This window comes from Pan paniscus, chromosome 7 (genome assembly GCF_029289425.2).
Source record: "Pan paniscus chromosome 7, NHGRI_mPanPan1-v2.0_pri, whole genome shotgun sequence".
Classification (NCBI taxonomy): domain Eukaryota; kingdom Metazoa; phylum Chordata; class Mammalia; order Primates; family Hominidae; genus Pan; species Pan paniscus.
This window is the reverse complement of record NC_073256.2, coordinates 100,079,831-100,105,400: the sequence shown is the minus strand read 5'-3', so window position 1 is coordinate 100,105,400 and position 25,570 is coordinate 100,079,831. Positions and strand designations below refer to the sequence as shown.

Genomic DNA, 25,570 nt, shown 5'->3' with positions numbered 1-25,570 from the left:
TATATTTCTTGATGGTTGACAAAGGTCTGGGGTTTCAAAATTCTAGCATTAGCTGCAAAAAGTAATCTCTAAAAAGTTCACAGGATACTCAAGTAACACTTTGTGCTCCACAGCAAGAAATGAACGCATGGCCAGGTATGGTGGCTCATGCCTGTAATCCCAGCACTTTGGAAGGCCAATGTGGGCGGATGACTTAAGGCCATGAATTCAAGACCAGCCTGGGCAACATGGCAAAACCCCATCTTTACTAAAAATACAAAAATTAGCCAGGCGTGCTGGTGCATGCCTGTAGTTCTAGCTACTTGGGAGGCTGAGGCATGAGATTTGTAGTGAGCCAAGATTACACCACTGCACTCCAGCCTGGGCAACAGAGTGAGATTCTGTCTCAAAAGAAAAAAAGTTAAAAGAAAAAAAAAAAAAACATGATATTTTTAATTGTATTTCATTTTCATTAATTTAAATATAAAAAGCCATGTGTGGCTAGTGGCTATTGAATAACACAGGGCAGGTCTAGTAGGTATACATGCAAAATTGTTTAGTAGAGATTATATTTGCAAATTATTAAATTTAGAATTAAGGACTTTTCATTTTCCTCTCAGAGCATGCCTTGTTACTGCAGGAGTTAATTCAGATTTTAAAAGCATTAATTTATTATCTACAAACGAGGAAAGTCTGATCTTTGTTTTATTCTACAGTGATTTTAGTTAAATAGGTATTTTCAAAGTGATTAGACAAAGAACATGTACAGATATGATTATTAGACATGACTAAAATACTTCTTTTTTAAAAGTGAAAGAAAGCATTACTGAAGACACCTAAGGATATTAATGGTTTAAATATTAAATCTATATATACAAATATATTATAAACAGAATATTGTCTTACTTTCTTACAACAAATTTATCTTTGACCCTGCAAGTATAACATTAACCCTTCATTCTAGTCACTTCACAAGGATAGATGGTTAACTTAACAAAAGTGGTTTATGCTAATTCAGTAGAAACCTAAAAGATAATAGCATTCAATAATGAAAATTTTTGTTTGTTCTTTAAAAAAAAAAAGCTCTCAAAATAATTTAAATACCTATAGTTCAAAGTCCCTCCAAACCCCCACCCTGTTCCCAAAGAAAATAAAATTAGGGTTACATACTGTGAAATAATGGGGAGAAATAATATTTTCTTTAATTCAATTTTAGTAAAATGGATTAATATGGTTAAATACTTTGTGGTGCATGTGTGTATACTTTTCAATTTGTCATTACCAGGTTCATAAATATATTTCTATATTTATGTATATATATTTATATTTAAGTATTTGCCATCAATTTAATCATCTAGTTCTTTATCACCTAATGAGTAAAGTACTCAGCAATTTTACATAGGTTCTGGATCCTTCCAACTCTGCACTTCTCCAATAAGCTACCACAAATACTACCTCACATATAGTTCTTATAATGCTAGGGTCTAAAGAATCTCTACAAGGTTCTTTCATTTTTGTTATCCACATCTAAGACATTAAATCAACAACCTCTTCATTCTCTCAACATTTCTATTTCTAACTAAGCAATTTTCAATTCCTCATTAACACAGTTTCACCAGTGCAGTTAAGCCATTCTTCTCACATATGCACTTCAGGAGTGCCTTATTTTCTCCATATTCTTCTCAGCATGTAATTTCATATCAGTATTCTAGGCTTCACATACCCATCATTTCTTCAAGCCCCTGCTCAAAACCACGCTCATCATTTACTAATCCATCACTCACTAATCTCTTCTTTCATCTTTTACTAATCAATCTTACTTTATATTCCCTTATCTGAAACATCACAACAATAAGCAACATCGTTTCATGTATTCCTAGTAGGCCATTTTATTGTTTTATTGCATGTGCACACACACAGACACACAATTTTATCTTCTAAGAGCCTAAAAGCTAAGAAGAGTTCTGGGGAACTCTCTAAATTCCACTATTAAGTCCTATACTCAAAGTGTTTCAATTTTGCTTTATAAACTAATTAAATGACTGTTTATTATTAAATTAATTTTTTAAGAGGAATTAAGAAATTTTATGACCATGACTTGGTATTTCAATGACTTCATTAAAAAGTTCAAAATGAAAAAAAAATGAATAAAATATGCCTAATCATATTTAATTCATTCATCAACATCTATTTCTGTTTTCTACTTGACATTGTTTGACTTAGTGAATAATTCTAATTTACCTTAAATGCAGAAAGCAGTATGAATGGCTCCTACAAATACTAATGTATTCTTCAAAATTATTTTGCTTTCTCTTATTAAAATGTTCATGTAGATGGCGAACCACATCATAAAGAAAAATACTTATTTCCATCATGGAGCAAAGGAAATGTAAAACATATAAACTTTAATTAAATCAGCCTTTACCAACTAAATTTATTTTTTCTCAGGTAAGCCAGTTAACCATTTTTCGAGATTAATTACTTTTAACTTTTGATTTTTAATGAGCAAATAGCCACTATCAAAATATATATGAATATATAAATATATAAATATATATTTATATATATATGACAAGCTAAATTAGAATGAATAAGGAAAAAGGTTAAAATCTATCTAGTTCAAGAGGATGGTAGCCTATAGATGCCAACGATTTAAAAGGAAACAGTCTAAAATGATGAGGTACTTTTCTAGAATTCTAAAGATACAAACTAGGTATTTCATTAAAATTCTTGAAAAGATGGATTAAAAACTTGTTTCTTAATTCACTTTGAAATCACTAGCATACATTTCCCCAGTGCCTAAGGTACCAGGCAAGATTTCCCCAGGAAACTTTAACCTTACAATTAGTGTTATCCTAGACAGAATTCATTAGATTCTTTTAGGGCTTGGCATATAATGAGAAATTATTGCAGAGTAACCTTTAATTTAACTTTGTAATGAATGTCTGTAACAGCTATAGGCAGTAAGTGGGAATGCATGAGATGCCACTCAAAATCAAGGAAATCAATCTTTCTTTGCTTTCAGTTGATCTTACATTTCTATTCTGATGTATAGTATGTAAATTATACCTTTTTTTCCTGGAAATTTGCTTGTCACAATGATTGAGGACATTACTGGCATTTGTTAGCGAGGTCTAAGAAGTGTCATCCTACAATGTGAAGGGACATAAGTGTATTATCAAATAATTGTTCTGCATTTCCTACCACTTTCCAATGTGCAGCAGGATTGCAAGTAAAATATTAATCAGGAAACATTATACATTGTCTTAATCGGAATGTTACCAAGAGTTGTCCAGTATTTTAGAGAAAGCAACAGTAACTGGACTCATTATGTTTGTGACGCCCTTACAGCAAAAATATATCAGTCTGCATCACTGCTGCTGTGTTTGTTGTGATTCCATATATTGCTGCAAACACTATTTACTCTATTATTCTATATATATATTTGCAAGAATCCAATTACCTCAATTTGAATCTGGCCCAAATGTTTACATATTCTTTTATTTTACTGTGTTATGACAAAGAGAGCATAACATTTTTTCTTGTTAGGTTATGTGTGTAGGTAAATTACATCTGTGAATTTCATTTCAGATTACTAATCAAAAGAGTTGGTGTCTAATAGAGTTGAGAACAACTGTTCTAAGCTAATTGTGATGATCTCTTTCCCCTTTTCTAAACAGTCCACATCCTTTGCAGTTTAGAGAGGCCATGGCTGGGTAGACCTATAAATGAATCTTCTGGAGTCTTGGAGGTAAAAAAATTGCTTATTATAAAAGGGATAAGAACAAGAGGAGAGCATGTTAATACTTTCCTGTTCCATCCTTCTGCCTTTAATGATAACATGATGTCTGTTGTAGCCATTTTGTAGCAATGTAGCAATGAGGCAATAGGCATGGAATAAAAGGGCCTGAACCAGTGTATCGTCTTGGAACTACCCTCTTGATCTTCTTGATATGTGAAAGAAGGGGAGTTTGTATGGTTTCAACAACTATTACTGTTTTAAGTTTATGCAGCCTAAATCAATTGCAACTGATACAAAACTGAATTTAATATCCTACCTTCAAACCTGGTTATTACCTATGTATTAGTCAGTTCTCACATTGCTATAAAGAACCACCCAAGACTGGGTAATTTATGAAGAAAAGAGGTTTAATTGACTCACATTTACACAGACTTAACAGGAAGCATGACTGGGAGACCTCAGGAAACTTACAGTTATAGCAGAAGATGAAAGGGAAGGAAGCACCTTCTTCACAAGGTGGCAGGAGAGAGACAGAGTGAAGGGGGGAAGTGCCACACACTTTTAAACCATCAGATCTCCCAAGAACTCACTCACTATCATGAGAACAGCAGGCAGGGAAATCCACCCCCATGATCCAATCACCTCCCATTAGGCCCCTCCTCCAATTCAACATGCAATTTGGGCAGGGACACAAATCCAAACCATATCATTCTATATTTCATACCACCATTCACCTAGCTGTTAATGCCAAAAACCTCAGAGTCACCTTTATCACTACCTCTTCACCTCCAACTTCTAATCAGATACTAAGTGCTCTTGATTTGACTGCACATAAATGAAGAAATCCATTTAGATTTCTCACTTTCCACTTCCATCCTCATAAGCCTAGTGACCATCCCATGCTATCTGCACTTCCTGCTATCATCTCCTAATGGTACTGAATCTCCTTCACCCTCTACCACATTCTCTTTATATCGCATACTTACCATTTTAAAATACAAATTTGACCATATTGGTCCTCTTAGAAAAAGATAAATTCCTTTTGCTTAAAAACAAAATTTTAAACTCTTATGCTGGTACATGAGATCAATCCCATGATCTATGCATGAGCTATGTTGTCTCCATTCCTACATACAAACTACATACAAACTCACTTTCCACTTCCTTGGAAAAGCTTTTCCTAACCCATATATTTGGAAAGCCACAAGTTATCCACTCTTACTGAACACTGTTCTTCCTTCTGAATTAGTTTGAGTTCTTAATTTAATACTGTTTCTGCCACTAAACTATGCGATATGGGGCAGCTGATGTGACATATTCATCATTATAGTCCTAGTTCCCGGCAGAGTCCTTGTCTCAGATTAAGTACTGAATTTGCAGTGATAGAAACAACGGAAGAATGAACTTTTAAGACCCCTTGGTATGATTCTAGATATATCAAATAACTTTCCTAGAGTAAAATTTGGCTCTCTCCTTACATCTTCTTCATGGAGGAAATGAAGTAGACATATCAAACACAGAGTCTTGTCCTCTCAAAAGTCATAATTTCCAAAGTAAATTATTACTGTGATTTTACATCCTGGTTGTATATTTGTGATGCGCATGAGATAGAAGCACTCTTGGTATGCTGACAAAAATGCAGGATTCATTACAAAGCTGAGGGTTTCTCGCAGGAAGGTGGTACATTTACCCAGGTAGAGCTATTTTGTGAGGTCCTAATGGTGCGGCTTTTCTAAAGAACCATTAACCAAAAGAAAACTGAAACCTTAAGCTCTCAGTGTAATAAACATAAAAATCCCAAAGTATAAATAGACATAAGCTTTTAGCTACCCCTGTCTTCTAAGGAGGACTCTTCCTTTGCTCAGCTTGGCTCCCAGGATTCCGTTGTATTGACTTAGATATTTAATGTAGAGAAACACTAGAAGTCTTAAGAGGTTAACTTAAATTATATAAGAATGAATCACATGCCATAGAAAAAGAATAATTCAGAATGTAGGAGAAGGGGGCCAACTTGGAATGAGAAAGTCCTGAAGCTACAGCTAGAATTTTCAAAAAGTGACTGAGGAGAAATCGGGGAAATCGAGCTGTGGAGAGTTGTCTTGAAGGATCTGGCTCCAGATAAAGCTGGAAGAGAATTTCTTCAGAAGTTTTACTTTGTGGTGTATGGTGTCTAATCCCAATCCCATCACACACCAAAAGCATCCAGTAAAAACTCCTAAGAGCTGTCTAGAGTTGCTTTTATATTTTACTTTAAGGGAGAATTATGCTGAGATGGGCCTTAGGGAAAAAAAGAGTTGCATCCCAGAATTGGGTTACAAATTTGCCAAATACATTTAGTTCAAGTGCCTTCTAGTAACTAGAAACTTCCAGCAAACTGTTTTTAATCAGGGTGGCTTTCACTGAGTTGAGGCAAAGGAAAAATTATTATTATGCAAATTGTACTTCTTAACATTGCTCTGGGAATTTCTTCAGTAGCCACAATACACTTTCTTTTAAAGGGCTGTGTGAAAAAAAAAAAATCTATTTTTTAAAAATAGTGATTCCCTCAGGCATGCAAATAAAGACACACAAAAGCACTTTGTCACTGTAAGTCATTGACAACAACTCCAGACTTTCAAAAGATATCCTGGGATATCCAATAACAAATAACTATATGCTTTAAAGTCAAAAATCTCTTACTCAAAATGATCCTTTTGTTATATAATGGCTTTCAAAGAGGAACAAAGACATTTATGACACTATCAAATATAGACAAAAATATTTATATTTTTAGAGGACTTTATAAGTAAAAAATTACTCAGCTCTATTAACCCTGCTCAGAGGAACAACTCCCAGTCCTCTAACAAATGCTCACCAAAACACCCTTTTTAGGTGGTTAAAATGTTTTTTTCATAAGTTAGAAAGGCAGTTAATGTTAAGTCTTGCACCTTGTAACATATCTTGACACGTGCTGTGAACAAAAAATGATTCATACTTTCTCAGTGACTCATTGATTAATTGTAAATTTGCATATCTAAAAGTAGAAATTTGATGAAAATTTCAAGCTACAGGGAAATTATAAACATTGTCACAGCTGGAATCTATTTAGGTGAAGGGATGAATTTTACGAAGCTGCATGTTATAGTCTTGTGATTGAAAATAGTGTAAAAGAAGAGATGCACTGGGAATATTGCTGTGGCAGGTGATCTGTGGGAGACACAAAAATGAATAAAACACTTTCTGTATCATGGGGGCTTAAAAGCTAGTAGGAGATGGAAACTTTACAGATATCACCAAGACAGTACAGTAAATGACTCACTGGAGTGGGCTAAACGATGGGAGTAAAAACCATGCAAGTTCTATGAAGGGCCAGAATTTGATCTTTATATTCCCCAGCACCTCGAAACAGTCTGGGACATAGAGGGTGCTCAATAAACATATGTTGAATCAATGACAGTAACATGGGAGGGACTGTGTATGTATATGTTAATATGATTGTATCTGGGAAATTATTTGTAATTATAGTTTCAAAAAACTAGAATGACTTTAGGCAGCATGGTAGCATGGGCACTTTCAAGTCCGCAGGTGTCCTGGAAACGTCTAGGGGTGGTCCAACAGGGGTCGCAGCAATTGGCACCTTACCTAGCTTGGGTTTCTATGAAATAGATTATTCAAATAAAGTATTTTCTTACTAAAAAGAGTTTACAATTTTTTGCAGAGTAAAAAAAGACATAAGATTTGCAGTCCAGAGCTCAATGTTCAAATGCTAGGTCTACTGACTATCAGTTCCCCATGGCCAACATGGGGAAATAGTTTAACCTTTCCAAACGTGTGTTTCATTATGTGAAAAAGGAAGATAACAATAGCTAACCCACAGGATTGTAATGAGAAATAAATAAGCATCAAATGCCAGCAGATTACTTATTATATAGTTTTCATTTTTGCATTTGATGGATCTCAGTTCCCCTTCCATTTCATTAACAGTTTCTAAAAACGGCCTAATTCCAGATTTAGTCTGACTATTCAGTCTTGACCTCCTGTTAGTTGTGTGGCTTTGGGAAAGTTATTTAAGTTATCTGACATTCAGTTTCCTCATTTGTAAAATAGGAACAAAAGTGGTATCCACTCTCAGGAATATTACAAAAGCATAACAAATATCCTAAATGGCCCTTCAAATAATCTAATTTTATTTGAACCCTGTATGTTGGGATTTTCAAGGATTTGTTTCTTTTGAGTATTTTTAATTTCCATATCTCTTGTTTATTAGTTTCCATTATTAATTTCTTATTCTTTATTAACCTCAGTTTTTTCAGAGGTTCTAAATTACTTAAGAGTATAACTAGAGAACTAACCGGGTAAAATCCAAAGCATGGGAAATCTTTTCCTCTGGATTTAGCAATGGATTTATATTACTAGCACTGAAATAGCAAATTGGAGGGGAAAAAAAGTCTTTAATATCCCCACAAAGTAAGAATTAAATTAAAAATACATTGTGGATAAAAATTTCTTAATTGGGCAGCTCTCCAAATTTAACTTGCTTTAAGGTCAAAAGAACAACTTTCTCTGCAGCTTCGTCTCCAATGTGGGGTAAGATTCAGGTTTACACACATATATTTCCATCTAAAAATTCACAATTACTGCATGCTGTGAAATTAACCTCTCCAGGTCACCTTACAAACTCTAACTCCCATCCCATTCAGTCATCATGAACTTAATTCATTTGCTTCTTAAATTGCAAATGTAATGAATGTATTAAAAATGCCAAAATACCTATTGTCACAAATGAATAAGCACAATGCATATTTCTAGATACTCTGTAGCATCAAGTACTTTATATGCCTTTTAATAAAGTTATGGAACAACCATACTGTACCACTGATTGTGCATCCCATCCTTGCAAAACAAATAAAAATAAAAAACAAGGTAGTCTTAAGAGACCTAACAAGGACAAATAAAACGAAGCTGCCAAGAGAAAAAAATAGAATTAACAATATGGGAGACTATCAGAACTGTCCAAAGATAAAATGGGCCATATTGAAGAGTATCTAGTTGGCCACACTGTAGGGATAATGCAGAGGCAAGTCAATCATCAACCGACCAGTAATACAGAAAAAGGAAATTTATGCACCCCTGGGAGCTGGGAAAGTCCCTCTGTACCACAGGATTCTGTAAATTCTAAGTAAAAATAATAAAGAATAGGCTATCTTTTTAAATGAATGTCTAAAGGCAAAATTCACATTTAAAATAAATCACATTAAGTAATAGTTTGAGGAACAAACCACAACTATAAGTACATAATATTAATATCATGACAGTTTCAGAAAAGTAATATATGAGAATACTTAAAGTTTTCCTCTTATTGATCAGTTTAGAACATTCTTAACAAAATAACTACTTAATCAGATTTAAGATGACATTAAGTTATTATTTAGTATAGAACTGGTTTTGTCTGTTATAAATAAACATTTTACTTTAATGTAACACTGTTCGATATTGATATTTAAAGTTCTAAAGAAGAGTAACCGAGAACAAACAGGAATAAATTATTCATCATTATTCTTCTTGGTATTTTGTTTTGCTATTAACATGTTATGAAAAACAATGTCATGCCACAATCCGCTCACCCCCTCCTTATCCAAGGCAGTCCCAGGTATCTCCCCAACAGAGATCCTTAGTGCCCAGGTTTATTTCCTACTGTAAAATAACTCTATTTTACCACTGAACAAAGATAGCTGGCAAAGCGCTTCAGAGCATAGAAAGCAACTCTTCTATTGATTTCTCTCCTTCAAATAGTGCTCCAAATCCTCCCTTCTAATTGTAGTATTTTAGTCTACATAAAACTACTTGCCCCTAATTACTCTTAGCCATTTTCCACTGGAGAGTTTTATTTGTGTTTTGCTTATTTGGCAGTATTGTCCCAATAATAATGAGAAGGGGCCTCTTGTCACTGTAAATGGTGTAGCACTCTGATTAACGTGGCTTTGTGGAGTTTACTAGTGCCCTGGTTCTGAGGTAATACATGCATGGCTTGTTTTTACTTACTAATTTACTTAGTTGCTTATTTTCTTACAGACTTATTTATTTCATTCTGGAACCCACAAGCAGACCAGTGTAGTACTGTCTCAACCAGGGACAATACAGATTTCAAATGAACATTATAAAACAAGAAAAATAAAGCAAACTAAATTCATAGGCAAATATTAAAAAAAATTCTTCATTTTACAAAAACACTTGAAAAACAGCACTCAACAGCAACTATTTCTGCAGTTTTGCAGTATAGCAAACTGTTATAAGCATTCACATTTGGAGCCTGATGTGCATTTTAGATCCCTGTGAACTGGTTGACTGCAGAAGATATTGGGAGTGTCAGGGTATGTGGGGGAATAAAGCTATAGGCCTAGCCAACTGTGGTGGATATTGGTCATACATGGGGCTGCCCAGTGTCTTACGAAAAGCCATTTGGTACCTGAATATATTTTCAAACTGTGAATTCTACCTTTCCAGTTCAGAAGCTCAACTTGAAATAAGTAGATTCCTTTGCTGTTGTGATACAGACATATGACCTAGGCTCCAGAAATCAAATGCAAAAATCAAGAGACACTTGTATTCAAATGGGAGTAATGGGAAGAAGTTGTTTATATTTTTGCTGGGGGATTGGGAGTTGTGCAGTGGTGTCTGGATATACTTGGTGACAGCAGCAGAGACAATGATGACCAAAATGATGCAAGGTCAAGTTCTTGGCTCAGGCCTAACCTCATTAAGGTGATGGGTGATTCCTCCGTCTCATTGCATGGTAGTTACTAGGCTCATGTTCATATAAGGCCAGCCTTGTGATATGCTTCTAAGCATATCTCTTGAAGATGTAGCCTCAAACTTGGCTTCCCAGAACTCTTGTAAATTCTGTGTTCTAATAAGCATATTATAATGAACACATTTGATACTTAAGTGTTTGCATCTGTTGATTGCAATTAAGACCAATGACTGATAATGACTGAATATAAGGGTAGGTGGGGGGAGAGAAAATATCAAGGCAGACTCCAGAATTTGAAGCTCAAGTAACTGCATAAGGATGACCTACTAACCAAAGATGTCCAGTGTGGTAGGGAGGGGACAGCAGCAGTTCTCAGGAACTTATGATAACCAAAATTTAGTCAAAGACTGATGTGTGTTTGGATTTCAGCTCTTCCCCTTGTTCGGTTTCTTAAACTATAATACCTAATGTTCCTGTGAGAACTGGGTATAATCTATGTGAAGTACTCATGAAAATTCACAATACAAGTTGCTGTTATAAAGATAAGAAAGGTGCGATAGCATTTTTCTGAATGAATCATCTAATTTGTAGACCTAGCCCTGGAGAGGGATGGGTGGTAAGTGTTAAATAGAGTACCTGGAATCCTAGCCAAATAAACTGGGTTTTAAATGTTGGTTCTAGTTCTAAGTGTGGTCTGGACATATGATAAAACTTAAATAGGAAGGTAAATCCAGGGAAAGCCAAGAAAAATTACCTCTGAATGGTTGTTCCCTGGACCTCGGAGTATCCACAGGTTGATCTCAGGCACACCTGTCCCAAGCCTTAAGCAGCAAATCTAAACCAGTGGTGTTAGGCTTCTCTTCCCTACCCAGCCTGTTTCAGGGTTGCCTGAATAACTTAGCCTACAATTGAGGGCAACTGTAACCATAGGTGAGTTAATCACAGGTTAGTTAATCATAGTTAACCTATGGTTAACTCACCTAACCCTAACCCTGGCCCAGAAATGTCAAAACTTTCCATGCATCTTATGATAATTTACACACATACACCACCCGAACATACATACACCATAATCCTTTTCCCTCACAATTTTCTATTATAGGCTCAGAACTTGTAAAAGTTGGTTCTAAATAAATATTTGTAGTATTGGATTAAATTTTTAAATTGAATACCTTTTGAGAAACTGCTGGAATATGGTTTTCTTGTTATTTTTAACTTCAGAAAAATGTTTACAGTCGATAAAGCAGTAATTGTTCCTGGTGGTGTAATTGCCTGGGCATTGTGCAATGATTTGATCAGACCCTTTATACAGACCCTTCTGTACATTAAATGGACAACTGGCTGGGTAAAATAACCCACTTTGTAAAGTGATGCTGATGGGAATGGGGGTGCAAAATAGCCTGGGAGGAATGAATGTCAGTGGGACATGCAGTGAGCTCTTGCAAGGTAAGTGAAATGCAACAATGTAGTAGAAAATACAGAAAAAGTGCATGCAAGCCAACTTTCAGCTCAGTCATTACTCAGTGAGCAAACTCTGTCTCTGAAAATCCATACCTTTTGACAGTATAGCCTGGTACAAAGATACCAAATAGTGAGTTACTTCCTCAGAAGTGATTTTGGCAATAGAGCTGTTAAATTAAATTTGTCTTAAAGCTGCCTCTATATGTAGCAAATTGCAACCTTACTTAGTATGCAAATAAACTGTAATCTAACTTAATAGTATATTCCTCCAACAAATAGCTAAGTCTCAGCCAATCACAGCAGCCAAACTCCAGCCATCACAGGCTGCCAACTGATCAGGTTAGGTCCATATAAGGCAAATGTCTTGTCCCACCATGCCCAAAAAAAGCAAATGCTAAACTTTAACCAATCAAGCTGGGTTTTTTTCATCAATTCCCTTTCTGTCTATAAATACTATCTACTACTGGGGAGAGCTCTCTGAACCTCTACAGGCTCAGTGTGCTGCCCAACTCATGAATTGTTCTTTACTCAAATAGCAAGCTTTGCTGAATTTAATTTGTCTACAGATTTTCTTTTAATAGAGCCTAAGAGGCAAAGCTGCTGATGCTAATCCTGTGCAGAGGTTGGAGTTTTTCATTTCAGTTGCAGTGAAACAGCACAAATAATTAGAGGACTAAAATGTTCAGATACAGTTTATGCATATTTTATTTTGTCTGCTCAGAAAATAGACATTAGGGACTTATGTCCTTCCCTGGATTAGAACCAAGGTGAAGCAATGGGCAAAACTAGTTTGAGAGACGAGAAGAAGGATATATTAGATTAAAACTAAATGGGAAGAGATCCTAACTAATCAAGAAGAACAGGATATTAACCTTAGAGAGGGCAGATTAGGAAGGATCTAATGCCCAAAATCAGAGAAAGCAGAAGCACATAAAAAAGGAAGATGCCGGTAATTAGGGGAAGACGGAGAAATCTAAACATAGTTGAGGTCAGAGATACCATAGAAATGATACAGATAGGGTGGCTGAGGATAGCAGAGTATAAAATCTGCACAAGGAAAATGAAGAAATGCAAAATAAATGAAAAGGACAGCAAAGTAAAGAAGTCAAGGGCTTATTATTTTATTATTGTTATTAATAATAACAAGATTGGGGGGCTAAAAATACTGTAATGGTAAATGTGTTTATTTCTTTTTTTTTAAATTGCTCTGTCACCCAGGCTGGAGTGTAGTGGCACGATCTCAGCTCACTGCAACCTCTGCCTCCCAGGTTCAAGTGATTCTCCTGCCTCAGCCTCCCAGGTAGCTGGGTTTACAGGCACCTGTTACCAAGCCTGGCTAAGTTTTTTTGTATTTTTAGTAGGGACGAGGTTTCACCACATTGGCCGGGCAGGTCTTGAACTCCTGACCTTATGATCCACCTGCCTCAGCCTTCCAAAGTGCTGAGATTACAGGTGTGAACCACCGTGCCTGGCCAAATGTCCTTATTTCTTAAAAATATTTTATAAATATCAATTCCTTATTTTAGAATACTTATTTGTGTATGGTCTTAAGTATTCTGACATTTTTACTTTCAAGCTATGGATTGTATCAATTTTTAGTTCTCCAATAAAATCAATATTCTGGCATAAAATACTCATAGGCCTGAAAAGAACATTAGACTTTGGGAGGCTAAGATGGGCAGATCACCTGAAATTAGGAGTTTGAGACCAGCCTGGCCAACATGGCGAAACCCTGTCTCTACTAAAACTACAAAAATTAGCTGGACATGGTGGCACACACCTGTACTTCTATCTACTTGGGAGGCTGAGGCACAAGAATCACTTGAACCCAGGAGCCGAAGGTTGCAATGGGCCAAGATAGCACCACTGCACTCCAGCCTGGGTGACACAGTGAGACTCCATCTCAAAAAAAGAGCATTAGAAACTTTCATTTATCAATCTTTCCTACAACTAGCATAACCATTTGTTAATTCATGCAATACATATGTATTTAATCTCTACCATGAATACAAACATACTCCAATGACAAACAGTAACCATTTATACCAAAAAACCAACATGGGTAATAAATTGCTTTAAAGACAGGCAAGCCTGTCAGCCAATCTCTGACACCATTAAAAGAAGCATCTGACATTGCATCTAAATTTGGGGAATCTGGTCAGATGTTGGTTATCAATTTGCTTAAATACATTTAAAATTCAACAATGCAATATTTTATTCAAACATTTGTTGAACACTTACTATGGAGCCAGGCACCTCGCCAAGGGCTATATCTGCAAAGGAAGAGAAAATAGAGCAATTGCTCATGTGAAAACATATAAGCAACCAAGCAACCCATTTCATTAGGATAATTTTGAATAAGAGAAATGCATACAAGTTATAATAATTGTCCCAAGGAGGTAAATCAACGAGGATTGGAGGGTTGAGTGAAGGTTTCACAGATGGAAAGGGCAGGTATGAGTAAAATAGTAAAAAGCAACTTGGAAAACTGATGCACAGTCCATGGTACCTAAACTTTTCCACAGCATGCATCATAATTATTTGATTAATATCTGTCAACCCCACTAGCCTCTGTGAAGCTCCCCAAGAGTAGGATGAAGTCTTTCTCGTTCACTCATATTTAACACTTGTATCTAGCATAGTGCCTGACTTCTTTGTGGTGCTCAATTTACATTAGTGGGGAAGTGAATGAGATGTGTTTCTATATATTAGGGCGTGAAGGAAGGTAGACAGGGAGAAATGAAAATGAGAGGGAGATGCTGGAGGGTCTTCCCAAAGGCTGCTTTAGTAATAGTCTAAGAGTTTAGATTTTCTTTTGAAGGTGATATCATTTCATTGAATTAAATCCATTAACTACTTACAGAATACATAAAAAGACTCATGTATCTAAAGATAACCCTGGGGCAAGGGTAATGTGTATATGGATTGAACAGGAAGAGACTGAGGTAGATATGTCATAGTAGAGAAATTATGACAGCATTTTATTTCACTTCCATGATGAAGTATTTCTAAACTGCCTTTGTGAGGGGAGGGTAATACTTTCTAATGAAAAGTTGGCAGATACCATTGACCTAACATCTCCCTGGGAGCATCTATCTTACTGAGTAACATAATAGAGGAGGCTATAGTTGGTGACTTTCTGAGGCCCACTACACCCCATAAACATGTTCTGTTTGTCTCCCAGATGTGTAACAATGTAAAGAAAGGGAACCCTTGCACACTGTTGGTGAGAGTGTAAAATAGTATGGCCATTATGGGAAACTGTATGGAAGTTCCTAAAAAAAAAAAAAAAAAAAGAGAAAGAAAGAAAAACTGAAACTAGAATTATCATATGATCCAGCAATCCCACTTTGGTGTATATATTATGAGGAATTAAAAAGATATCTACTCCCATGTTCACTCCAGCATTATTTACAAAAGCCACTATCTGAAATCAACCTGTGTCCATCAGTGGATGAATGGATAAAGAAAATGTGGTTTGTAAGCTCAATGTAATATTACTCAGCCTTGAAAAAAGAAGGAAATTCTATAATTTGCAACAACATGAATGAACCTGGAAGACATTATGTTGAGTGAAATAAGCCAAGGACATAAAGACAAATACCACTCATCTCACTGATATGTGGAATCTAAAAAAGTTGAACTCATAGTAGCAGAGGGTAGATTGGTGGTAAGGGGATGGGAATTGGGATGGGATAATGTTATCAAAGGGTGGAAAGTTGCAATTGAGAGATTAAATAATTAATATTTAAGATGATAGATATGTTAGTGTGATTTAATTATTCCACACTGCATACATATATCATAACTCTGTACCCCACAATTAGTCACAATAAATTACAAAAAATTAAATTAAATCGAAACAAACACACCCCCAGAATAAGAAAGTAAATATAATGAGGTAGGTGTTACTATGTCAAACTAAAAGCAGGTTAATGCAATCATCCTACACCTTCCCCAACAGACTCATTTATTCACTTATGTCGCTGCCCAGCTCCTGAAAGTATGTAGGTATGTTACACTACTTTAAATAATCTTCCTTGAATAAAGGAAAAATACATACAATTATAAAGTTTAAAGGTATGATGATAGCACTTTCAATAATAATAAAATTTTATATTTTTTTTGCATAACAAAATAATCTTGATCAATTGTAAGATTTACAAGTATTTCTTAATAGGTTAATCTGTATCATACCTAATCATAGTCTCCTCTGTGAAATCATGGGTTGCAATTGCTATAAAATATAAACTAAAGAGAAAACAAATCCATTTCAAAGTCCCCTCCCACTGTGACAAATAACTTTATAAAAAATGAAATTCCTGTTGCACAATATTGCACTAAAAATGATAATTATAAGCCATAAATACTAGGCATTTTAATATGAAATTGAACACATTGGGGATTTTTCTAAACATAATCAGTAAACCAATTGCCATATATCACCATAGGTCATATCCAGTTATCTTTAAACTTTTATATAAGTTATTTCTGTTTCGTTTTCAATTGTTAAAAAAAAACAAAACAAACAAACAAAAAAAACTCTTGCGCTCAGGAGTTCAAGACCAACCTGGGAAACATGATTAAACCTCATCTTTACAAAAACAACAAAAATTAGCCCAGTGTGGTGGCTCATGCTGATAGTCCCAGCTACTTGGGAGGCTGAGGCAGGAGGAATGGTTCAGCCCTGGAGGTTGAGGTTGCAGTGAGCCATGATTGCACCACTGTACTCCAGCCTGGGTGGCAGAGTGAGACCTTTTCTTAAAAAAATGAAATAAAATAAATAAATAAATAAATAAATCATATTGTGTTAGCCTTCTGTTTATCTGTGCTTCTTCCTGAAAGAAAGAATTAAGAGGAGGAAAAATATCACTTTATATAGGGGTAGAATTACTTAATTCACTTACATCTAAGTATTTCAACTGTAAAATATAAGATGGCTTATTTTGTTTAGCCTTCCAGTTTTTCAATTTTGTATTATTTGGATGATTCTTTGCTGAGCTATGTAGGAAGGTATCAATGTCAGCATTGATAAATGTATGTATTCTATTTGCTTTTCAAAGTGCAAGGAGGATGTATCCGATATTCAAAGTGAGCAGAGCAATGCTTATCTGCATTTCTGAAGGTCTGCAAAAGTCCCATGAATTGTAAGAAGCTGACATAACTAATATTTCATGCCACTATGAATATAACTCGTTAATAGTATAAACCTATTGACAGTAAATATCCTCCATACCTCTCTGTGGAAGGATTTTCTTTAAATTTTCATAGAGAAGTAACCTATAGAACTAAATCTTTAAAATATACTCCTTTGATAAAAATTATTCTTTAATAGCAAGAATCACAGCTGTTAATGCTGTGATCCACTTTGAATGAAGAGTGACTTCTTTACTTCTGTGATGCCTACCAAATGGTCAGTGTCTAAGTATCATATTACTTTGCAGAATTTCTGTGCACTTTAAAAATAGGAAAGATTGGCATAATTCTATTATGACTTTTGATTCAAGTTCCAAACAGTAGGAAAAGCTAGAGGCCTAACAGGAGTTCTACTTGTCCACTCATTATATTTAGTGATTACAGACAGTTTACATCACCTGCTTCATCAGATTTTCCCACCCAGACCATTTTCTTCTGCTGTAATATGTTCATACACCAAAGGAAGCCAAGGTAAAGCACCATCTAATGAAACAACATATTACCCAGGCATGCAGAAGTGACATGATATGAATCTGCATTACCTTGGCTAGCTGGATCCCACTGTACCACATCTAGGAGTAATTGGCATGTGAAGCCTAGGTCAAACATTTATCTGTTCAGTATGCAATTATAGAAATGCTTGGCTTATCCATCATCATTTGGAAAGAAACACCTACTTCAGTGATTTTTCTAGATAATAGAAATTCACTTCTTCAAGCACCAAAGCTTTTGGTTTGCTCAATTTTCATTTTCTGTTCAGTGTATTATATATTCCTCTGTTATCTCAGAAAATAAAAACCATAGACATCAATTTGGCCCTATGGTGGACTGTGCTGATGCCTTCACAGACGATTAATGTGTGTAGGCCTGGCTGTTCTCATATTAAATGATTTGGGAGGACCACACTTTTTGAGTTATATATATATATATATATATATATATATTGAACAATGCTCTGTACCCTCACTCACTGTTAAGGCATTGTTAACAATTTTTGCTGCTGTGAACTTGACTGACATTAATAGATTCTGCTCTTTTTGTCCTTTTTATTTTCTGAATTACAGTTCCCTAAGTAAAGGTTTGGTTCTCCCATAACTGAATTTCATCAACTTTAGTGTATGTGTGTGTTCATATTTCATTTATCTTGTCAGTCCAGTCTTATTAACAACATTTTTTCTTGCCTATTTTATCATAATGCAAATGATAATAATGCATCTAATCTTTACTATGGGCTATCCTCTGTGTTAGTTACACTAGGTTATCATGTGCAACCTAATTAAATCCTCCTTATCACAATTTTATGAGGTATGAGCTACTTTTGTCTATTACATTCTACATATGGGAAATTCTCCATAACTCTCAAATGATAGATATTGATTACTTTGGAATAGTGACTTGAATAGTGACTTCTAGATGGGTGAAATGTATCTGTACAATGGTTATCTTTACAGCTGGTTCACATTGATATTTTCAAACAAAATCCTTACATAAGAAGCTTCTATGGGTTCTATGGGCATATTTTCAAGAATGATGTATTTATATTATTAGGAATGTTTTAAATTTTAAATAAAACAGGCAGTCATTCTTCTGAATTAACTTATTTATATATAGTTAACTTTTTCAAGGGCAATTTAAATTAGTTTGGATACAAATGGTATGTTATAACAGAATTGTAGATATATAAATGCGATACCGATACATTATAGAAAAATAATCATTTTAAGAAGGAAATTGTTAAGTATTTACTATGTATCAGGGGCTAAGGGGTTACATGCTTCCTAACCTTGTTTATGCCTCAGGTAGCAATCCTCTCAATTTTAAAATCAGGGAAACTAGATTCAAAGAACTAGAATTTGAGCACAGAATTTCACATGTTAACCTGCACGCTTCACCCAGTTAAGAGCAAGGGGAATATAATATTGTAATACTAATGACTGTGCATATAATATTTAAATAAAATGGTAATATTTAGTCTCTCATTGGCAAACCACTTATCTGATAAATAGTTTATAGCCAAAATTATAAAACTCCTACAAATCAATGGCAAAAAAAAAAAAAAAAAATCACCTGGTTAGAAAACAGGAAGAACTGGAATAGACATTTATCCAAAGATGACATACAAATGGTCAACAAGCATATGAAAAGATGCTCCATACCACTAATCATTAGGGAAACGTAAATCAAAACCACAATGAGATATCATCTCACACCTGTTAGAATGGCTATTATTACCAAAAATAACAACAAATACTTGCAAAATTATGGAAAAACTGGAACCATTATACACTATTGGTAGGAATGTAAAATGGTGTGGCCTGTATACAAACAGTATAGCAATTCCAAAAGACTTAAAAATAGAATTACAATATAATTCAGCAATTCTACTTCTGGATATATATCTGAAAGATTTGAAATCAGGGTCTAGAAGAGATATCTGCACTCCCATGCACATTGCAGCATCATTTAAAATAGCCAAGATATGGAAACACCTTAACTACCCACTGATGAATGAATTTAAAAAATGTATTATATACAAGCAATTGATTTTTTCGTCTTAAATAGTGACTTGAATAGTGATGGAATTTATTCAGCCTTAAAAAGGAGGGGAATCCTGCCAAATGTGATGACATGGATGAACCTGGAGGACATTATGCCAAGTAAAATAAGTCAGTAACAGAAGAATAGATACTGCATGGTTCCACTTACATGAAGTATCTAAAATAGTCAAAGTCTTTTAAATAAAGAGTAGAATAGTGGTTACCAAGGGTTAGCAGGAAAGGAAATGGGGAGTTGCAGTTCAATGGATATGGTGTTTCAGTTATGTAAGATGATTAAGTTCCAGAGATCTGCTGTACAACACTGTACCCACAGTTAATAACACTGTATTTTACACTTAAAAATCAAGTGAGTAGATCTTACACTGTGTTCTTACTACTTTTTTTAAGTTTAGTTTAGAAAAGGCAAGACCTAGCAAAGACCTGATGTATTAGTCCATTTTCATACTGCTATGAAGAAATACCTGAGACTAGGTAATTTAATAAAGAAAAAGAGGTTTAATGGACACACAGTTTCACATGGCTGGGGAGGCCTCACAATCATGGTGAAAGGCAAAGGAGGAGCAAAGCCCTGTCCTGCATGATGGCAGGCAAGAGAGCATGTGCAAGAGAACTGTCCTTTATAAAACCATCAGATCTCATGAGAATTATTCACTATCACGGGAACAGCATGGGAAAAACCCATCCCCATGATTAAATTACCTTCCATTGGGTCCCTCCCATGACATGTGGGGATTATAGAAGCTACACTTCAAGATGAGATTTGGGTGGGGACACAGCCAAACCATATCACATAACTGTCCTCATAAAATGAAAGAACAACTCATGGAGGAAGCACTAGATTTCGTACTAAGTTGTCCTCTGAGCAGAACTAGGAAGAGGCATAGGTCGATTTCAGCTTACTGCAAATTTTTCTGTCACATCCCTATGCTTACAGGGGAAATGTTTTCGAGTCCAGCAGTCCCTAAGCTTTTTTGCAACAGGGACTGGTTTTGCAGAAGACCATTTTTCCACAAACTGGGGGGTGGGGTGCTTTCAGGATAATTCAAGAACATTACATGTGTTGTACACTTTATTTCTATTATTATTACATTGTAATATATAATAAAATAGTTCTACAATTCACCATAATGTAGAATCAGTGGGAGCCCACAGCTTGTTTTCCTGCAACTAGATGGTCCCATCTGGGAGACAATGACAGAACATCAGGCATTAGATTTTCATAAGGAGTGCACAACCTACAATAGGATTCATGCTCCTATGAGAATCTAATCCTGCCATTAATCTGACAGGAGGCAGAGCTCAGGTGGTAATGCGAGGAATTGGGAGTGGCTGCAAATACAGATGAAGCTTCACTGGTTTGCCTGTCACTCATCTCCCGCTGTGCAGCCTGGTTCCCAACAGGCCACAAACTGGTACTGGTTCATGGCCAGGGCATTGTGGACCCCTGTTCTAGTACATCTAGGTTACATGCAGTCTCTTGGTGGTTCCAATTTATGCAAAAAACTAAGATGTAAATTTGCTCATGTGTACAAATGGGACATCACAAACCTCTGGACTGAGAACATTGACCCCAATCCCCTTAGCTCTAGTTAACCCCATCGTCAGATCATGTCTGCGCCACCCTGACTTTTGGTGACTTGTTCGTATTTGGTTTCTGAGGATACCTCTTATATTTTGTGAGCTTATTTATGCCTTTATAAAATAGGTTTGTTATATTTTTAAAATTTCTATACACTTGTTTTTGAAGGGATTGCAGGTTACTGATTTTGACATATTGGCAGAACCATCAAAATAAAACTCTTTTGGAAAATAATAATATTCTGTAAAAGCATAAGATGCTATCACTATCATGTCTATTAGTGGTATTCTAAATTATTATCAGTGTAATTTACATTAAAATATGGATGACTATGTCAGACAATGTGTTAGTATCAGAACTCTTTACTCATAGAAATATTATATACAATACCAAGGTATAAAAAAGACCAAAGAGGGCTGTTTGATTTGAAAGTCTAGCAGCAGCTGTACTAATTCAGCTGTGCTAGTTGAGCACTAAGTTACACTTCCACTCAAAATATGTAGCATTATTCATGTTTTAAGAGAGCTCTTAATATATAATGTTCCCTCCCCAAAGAATGAGTTGGGTTAATCTTGTTAATAATACTCAATCTGTTTCAAGAGGTTTTTTTTTTTTTTTTTTAATTGCAGTACCACAGCTAATTTCATCCTCTTAGATTTGTTAAAATATACTTCCTGATTAATTAATCTTAACATCTTTAGTTCTCTTCGGACAATTCTTATTCTATGTTCTTTCATGTCCCTAGTACAATTAATTTATTTCTCTAAGTAAAAACAATACAATATATTAAAGAACAGGAGTCTGCACTATGGTCCCACTCTGTGACTAACATTCATCTCTATGTAATTTCTCTTACCTATAAAATGAGAATAGTACATCAAATTCCTATTTTACAGGATTATTATAAATAAAGTTTTTTTTTTAAGATGGAGGAATGTAAGGTATCTCATTCTCTAAAAATACCTAGTATTTAAAATAACAAGAAACACAACTATTTCACATTAAGACACTTTACAAAACCTGAGTACGGGTAATTTCTTGGTGCACTCGTTTACTCTCCCAGCCAATGTACAGTCTTAGTTTTTCCTTTGAGCTAATTTGAGCTGTAAGAATTATGAATGGATAGTGTATATTATGGTACCCAGAATGATTGTGGGAATTTTTTAAGCACCCGGTGAATGGTAGCCTTTCTTTGCATTATCTTCCTTATAGGAAAAGTGGATGGCACAATGCACAAAGAGAACAAGGGGAAAATTTTTTGCATTTAAAAGGTGAGTTGAGTGTCTTTTACCAGCTTTTACAAGGTGTATCAAATGCCTATTTACAAAAGTAAGGAAACTGTCAATTTGATGAAGTACAACTCACAACGCATTAGTGTTTACCACAGAAGAAGTATTCCACATCAAAAATGACTGCTGAAATATTCACAATTACCAGCTGCTCAGAAACCATTTTATATGAATAAAAAACATGTCACATTTAATTTATCAGATGTTTTCTGCTGTCATACTTTCTTTCATTCAATGTACTGAAAAGTTATAAAAACAACTTCAGTCTTACTGTAGCCATGTATAGACATTAAGAATAACACAAATCCATTATCCACCACAATATAATTGTATCTACATGGATGAATGATCTTCTGCAGCTTTTTTGCACTCAATTCTGAATTAAGTGTTCCTTTAAAGATATCTGAAATACACCATTCAGTATCTCTATTAAAAAACTACCATTTCAATATAAAGAAAAAAAAAACAATTCATTCCTGAAGCTATATTCCTCGAATGAGCTGGCATTATTAGCCTCATTTCTATAGTGATGACAATGCGAGACATCATCAGCAAAATAATGCCAGTTTAATTTTCTAACAATACTGAAATGAATCAAATATGCACCAAACACTTGTGAAAACAAAATAGTAACAGTCTAGCTTTCCATTGTAATGCTGTGATGTAGGCTTCAAGTAAAAATGTAATAATTTGATTAACCCTTTTCCATAATTATTATACATAACCAACTGTTATACTAATTCTATGAGAAGACTAAAGCAACTAGATACATAGACACATAGACAGATTATTCCAAATAAAAAATATGAATACAAACACTAGTAGTGTGCAGATTTCCATCTTATATTTAAACCATTTTAAACCTAGCAATGTTCAAACTAGTGTCTATGGAGGGCCCTGCTCTCCTAGGCTCAACTAAATGTGCAGCAAGCATCATTTCTACTCCACTACATTGCGCATCGTAGACTCAGTGCAGTCGTGGACCTCTTAATGGATGGCCCTCACTTTGTGTTTTCAGGGTCAGCTGCAGTGATGGTTGTGGCTCTGTATAAACTGTTGGCAGTAGCTGTTTAATACCATGAAAAGGAAATAAGGCTTGTTTCTTTGGAACTTCTCATCTTAAAAAACAAACACATGACAATCCCCTAACAATTACCAATTTGTGTTGCTTTATTTTTAAATGATTCCCCAACCACTATAAAGGGATATATAAGAATACTTACCCTTTTACATACTTTAAAAATATCCCATTCTATCCCTAAGGCATGTAGAAACTGGGAATGAGGTCCTTCTCTGATACAAAAGAAAGTGTTAATAGCTATCCTTCCAATAAAGTTATTTACTCATACATTACTTTTTTCCCAAACATCATTTTTTAAATACAAGTCTACATGTGAAGAAAAAAGTGAGGACACTGGAAGAAAGAAAAATGAAAAAAAGTAAAATAAAAAAGCCTGGGTTGAAATTGTAAACCAAACATGTGTCTTGCAGTTTTGCACATTTTCTAGAAGTGAAAAACCGTCTCAGCTCCAGTAGATCTAGCAGTCATCACAAGTGAAAAACAATCAATTTCAGTGTCCATAAGGTTAAAAAAAATCAGTTGCTCAGAAATATGACTATTCCAAGAACTGTGGACTGAGACAACAGTCTCCTGTAATCCATGTAGAGAAGTCACTGTACTATAGAGATTGTAATCAATCCCCAAAAATAAATACAGAAAAGCTTACAGGATGATTTTACATTCTCACTGAATATCCACGTATGCCATATGCCAGACTATCGGGATTATTAGATTTAGTCCTGCTCATGCACAAAATCTCCCTCTAGAAATTAAACTTTTTCTTCATTTGTTTTTCTCTAAAGGAGGACAGGAGCTGGAAATGTTTACTTAATTGCACTTGCTAGATTTAATCACTATCCTGGATGTTTCAAGGGCCTCTGTCTCAGTTTTGGCAGAAGGCCCAAAAAGCAGAAACCAAAATAGCAGGGCACATGCTCTTACATTCCCAACGGAAATGTTTGCCCACCAAGTAAGATGAGCAAATGATTTGGCAAAATCAGGTCTTGAAAAAAAAAAAAAAAAAAAAAGGTAAGAAAACACATATGTTAGAAATATTAAACCACTCTTTGAGGTAGTCAAAATGATGGCATGGTATTTTTTTTCTGATCTTATTGCGGGAGTGGAGGGGAGAAGATTGCTTTCCTTCCCCTCCAATCAGGTAAGAGAGACGATTCAATACAAAATTCAGAAAATTTGATTTGTGTCCCCCACAGTTTGCACAATAGGTTCCTGACTCATAGTCCCCAAAGATTCTATGACAACCTTAATGGAACTGCCTGCTTAGCTGTTGAGGGAAAAGAAACAGCCATATTAGAAGGCAACTGTGCTTTCAAAGACAACAAAGCAAAAGATGCTTGTTTCCCATGGACCGAGTGAATACTGGCCATGCAGTATGCTGATGGACTGAGACAGCTTCATCTGGGAGCAAGGAAACATCAGCAGAGAGAAGATGGATATGCACCCATCACATTCAGAAGCTGAGAATATGTCGTAAGAGGCCAGCAAGAGGAGAGAGACTGCTGCAACCAGAAGCTCTTGTGAGGAATCTCTGAAGGCTGTGGAGATGTTCCACTAGAGTATTCTTTGAACTTAGTAAACCCAGAGATGAGCAATGCCAGCCACTGCAACAACAGTGATGTGTAGCTCACCCTCCCTCCTGCCTCTCCCCTCTGCCAACCCTAAGGAGGTCAGAAACAAGAGTTAGTCGACAAAGAAGCAGCAGTGAGGGGAGGGATAAAGTACAATAGAGGGAAAGAACAGAAAACTATCTGACGTTGTCTTCCTCTTCCTTTACCATGATAGGCATCCAGTCCAAAGTAGGCTTGAGATGGATAAGAGGACAGGGTTTAATTTAGAAGATGTTTGGAATTCTGACTCTAAATGGGACTGGACTAGAGATTGTGCTAATGGAACAAAATATCAAATATTTTATAATTCTTCATAATGTAAAAAATGTAAAGGTCTAGAAAGCTGAG

General features: G+C 35.3%; 1 protein-coding gene across 20 annotated transcripts in view; it reads right to left on the bottom strand.

Annotated features, from left to right (window-relative positions):
* RALYL (RALY RNA binding protein like) overlaps window positions 1–25,570 on the bottom strand; it is a 730,691-nt gene that overhangs the window by 553,709 nt on the left and 151,412 nt on the right. For 5 of the 20 annotated variants that reach the window (XM_057303038.1, XM_055116694.3, XM_055116691.3 and 2 more), the window contains one exon: window positions 14,154–14,185. The exons of the other annotated variants lie outside the window; for them this stretch is intronic. In XM_057303038.1, coding sequence (XP_057159021.1) covers window positions 14,154–14,185 — 32 coding nt within the window. The remainder of the gene's footprint in view (window positions 1–14,153; window positions 14,186–25,570) is intronic. 20 annotated transcript variants of the gene reach the window in all.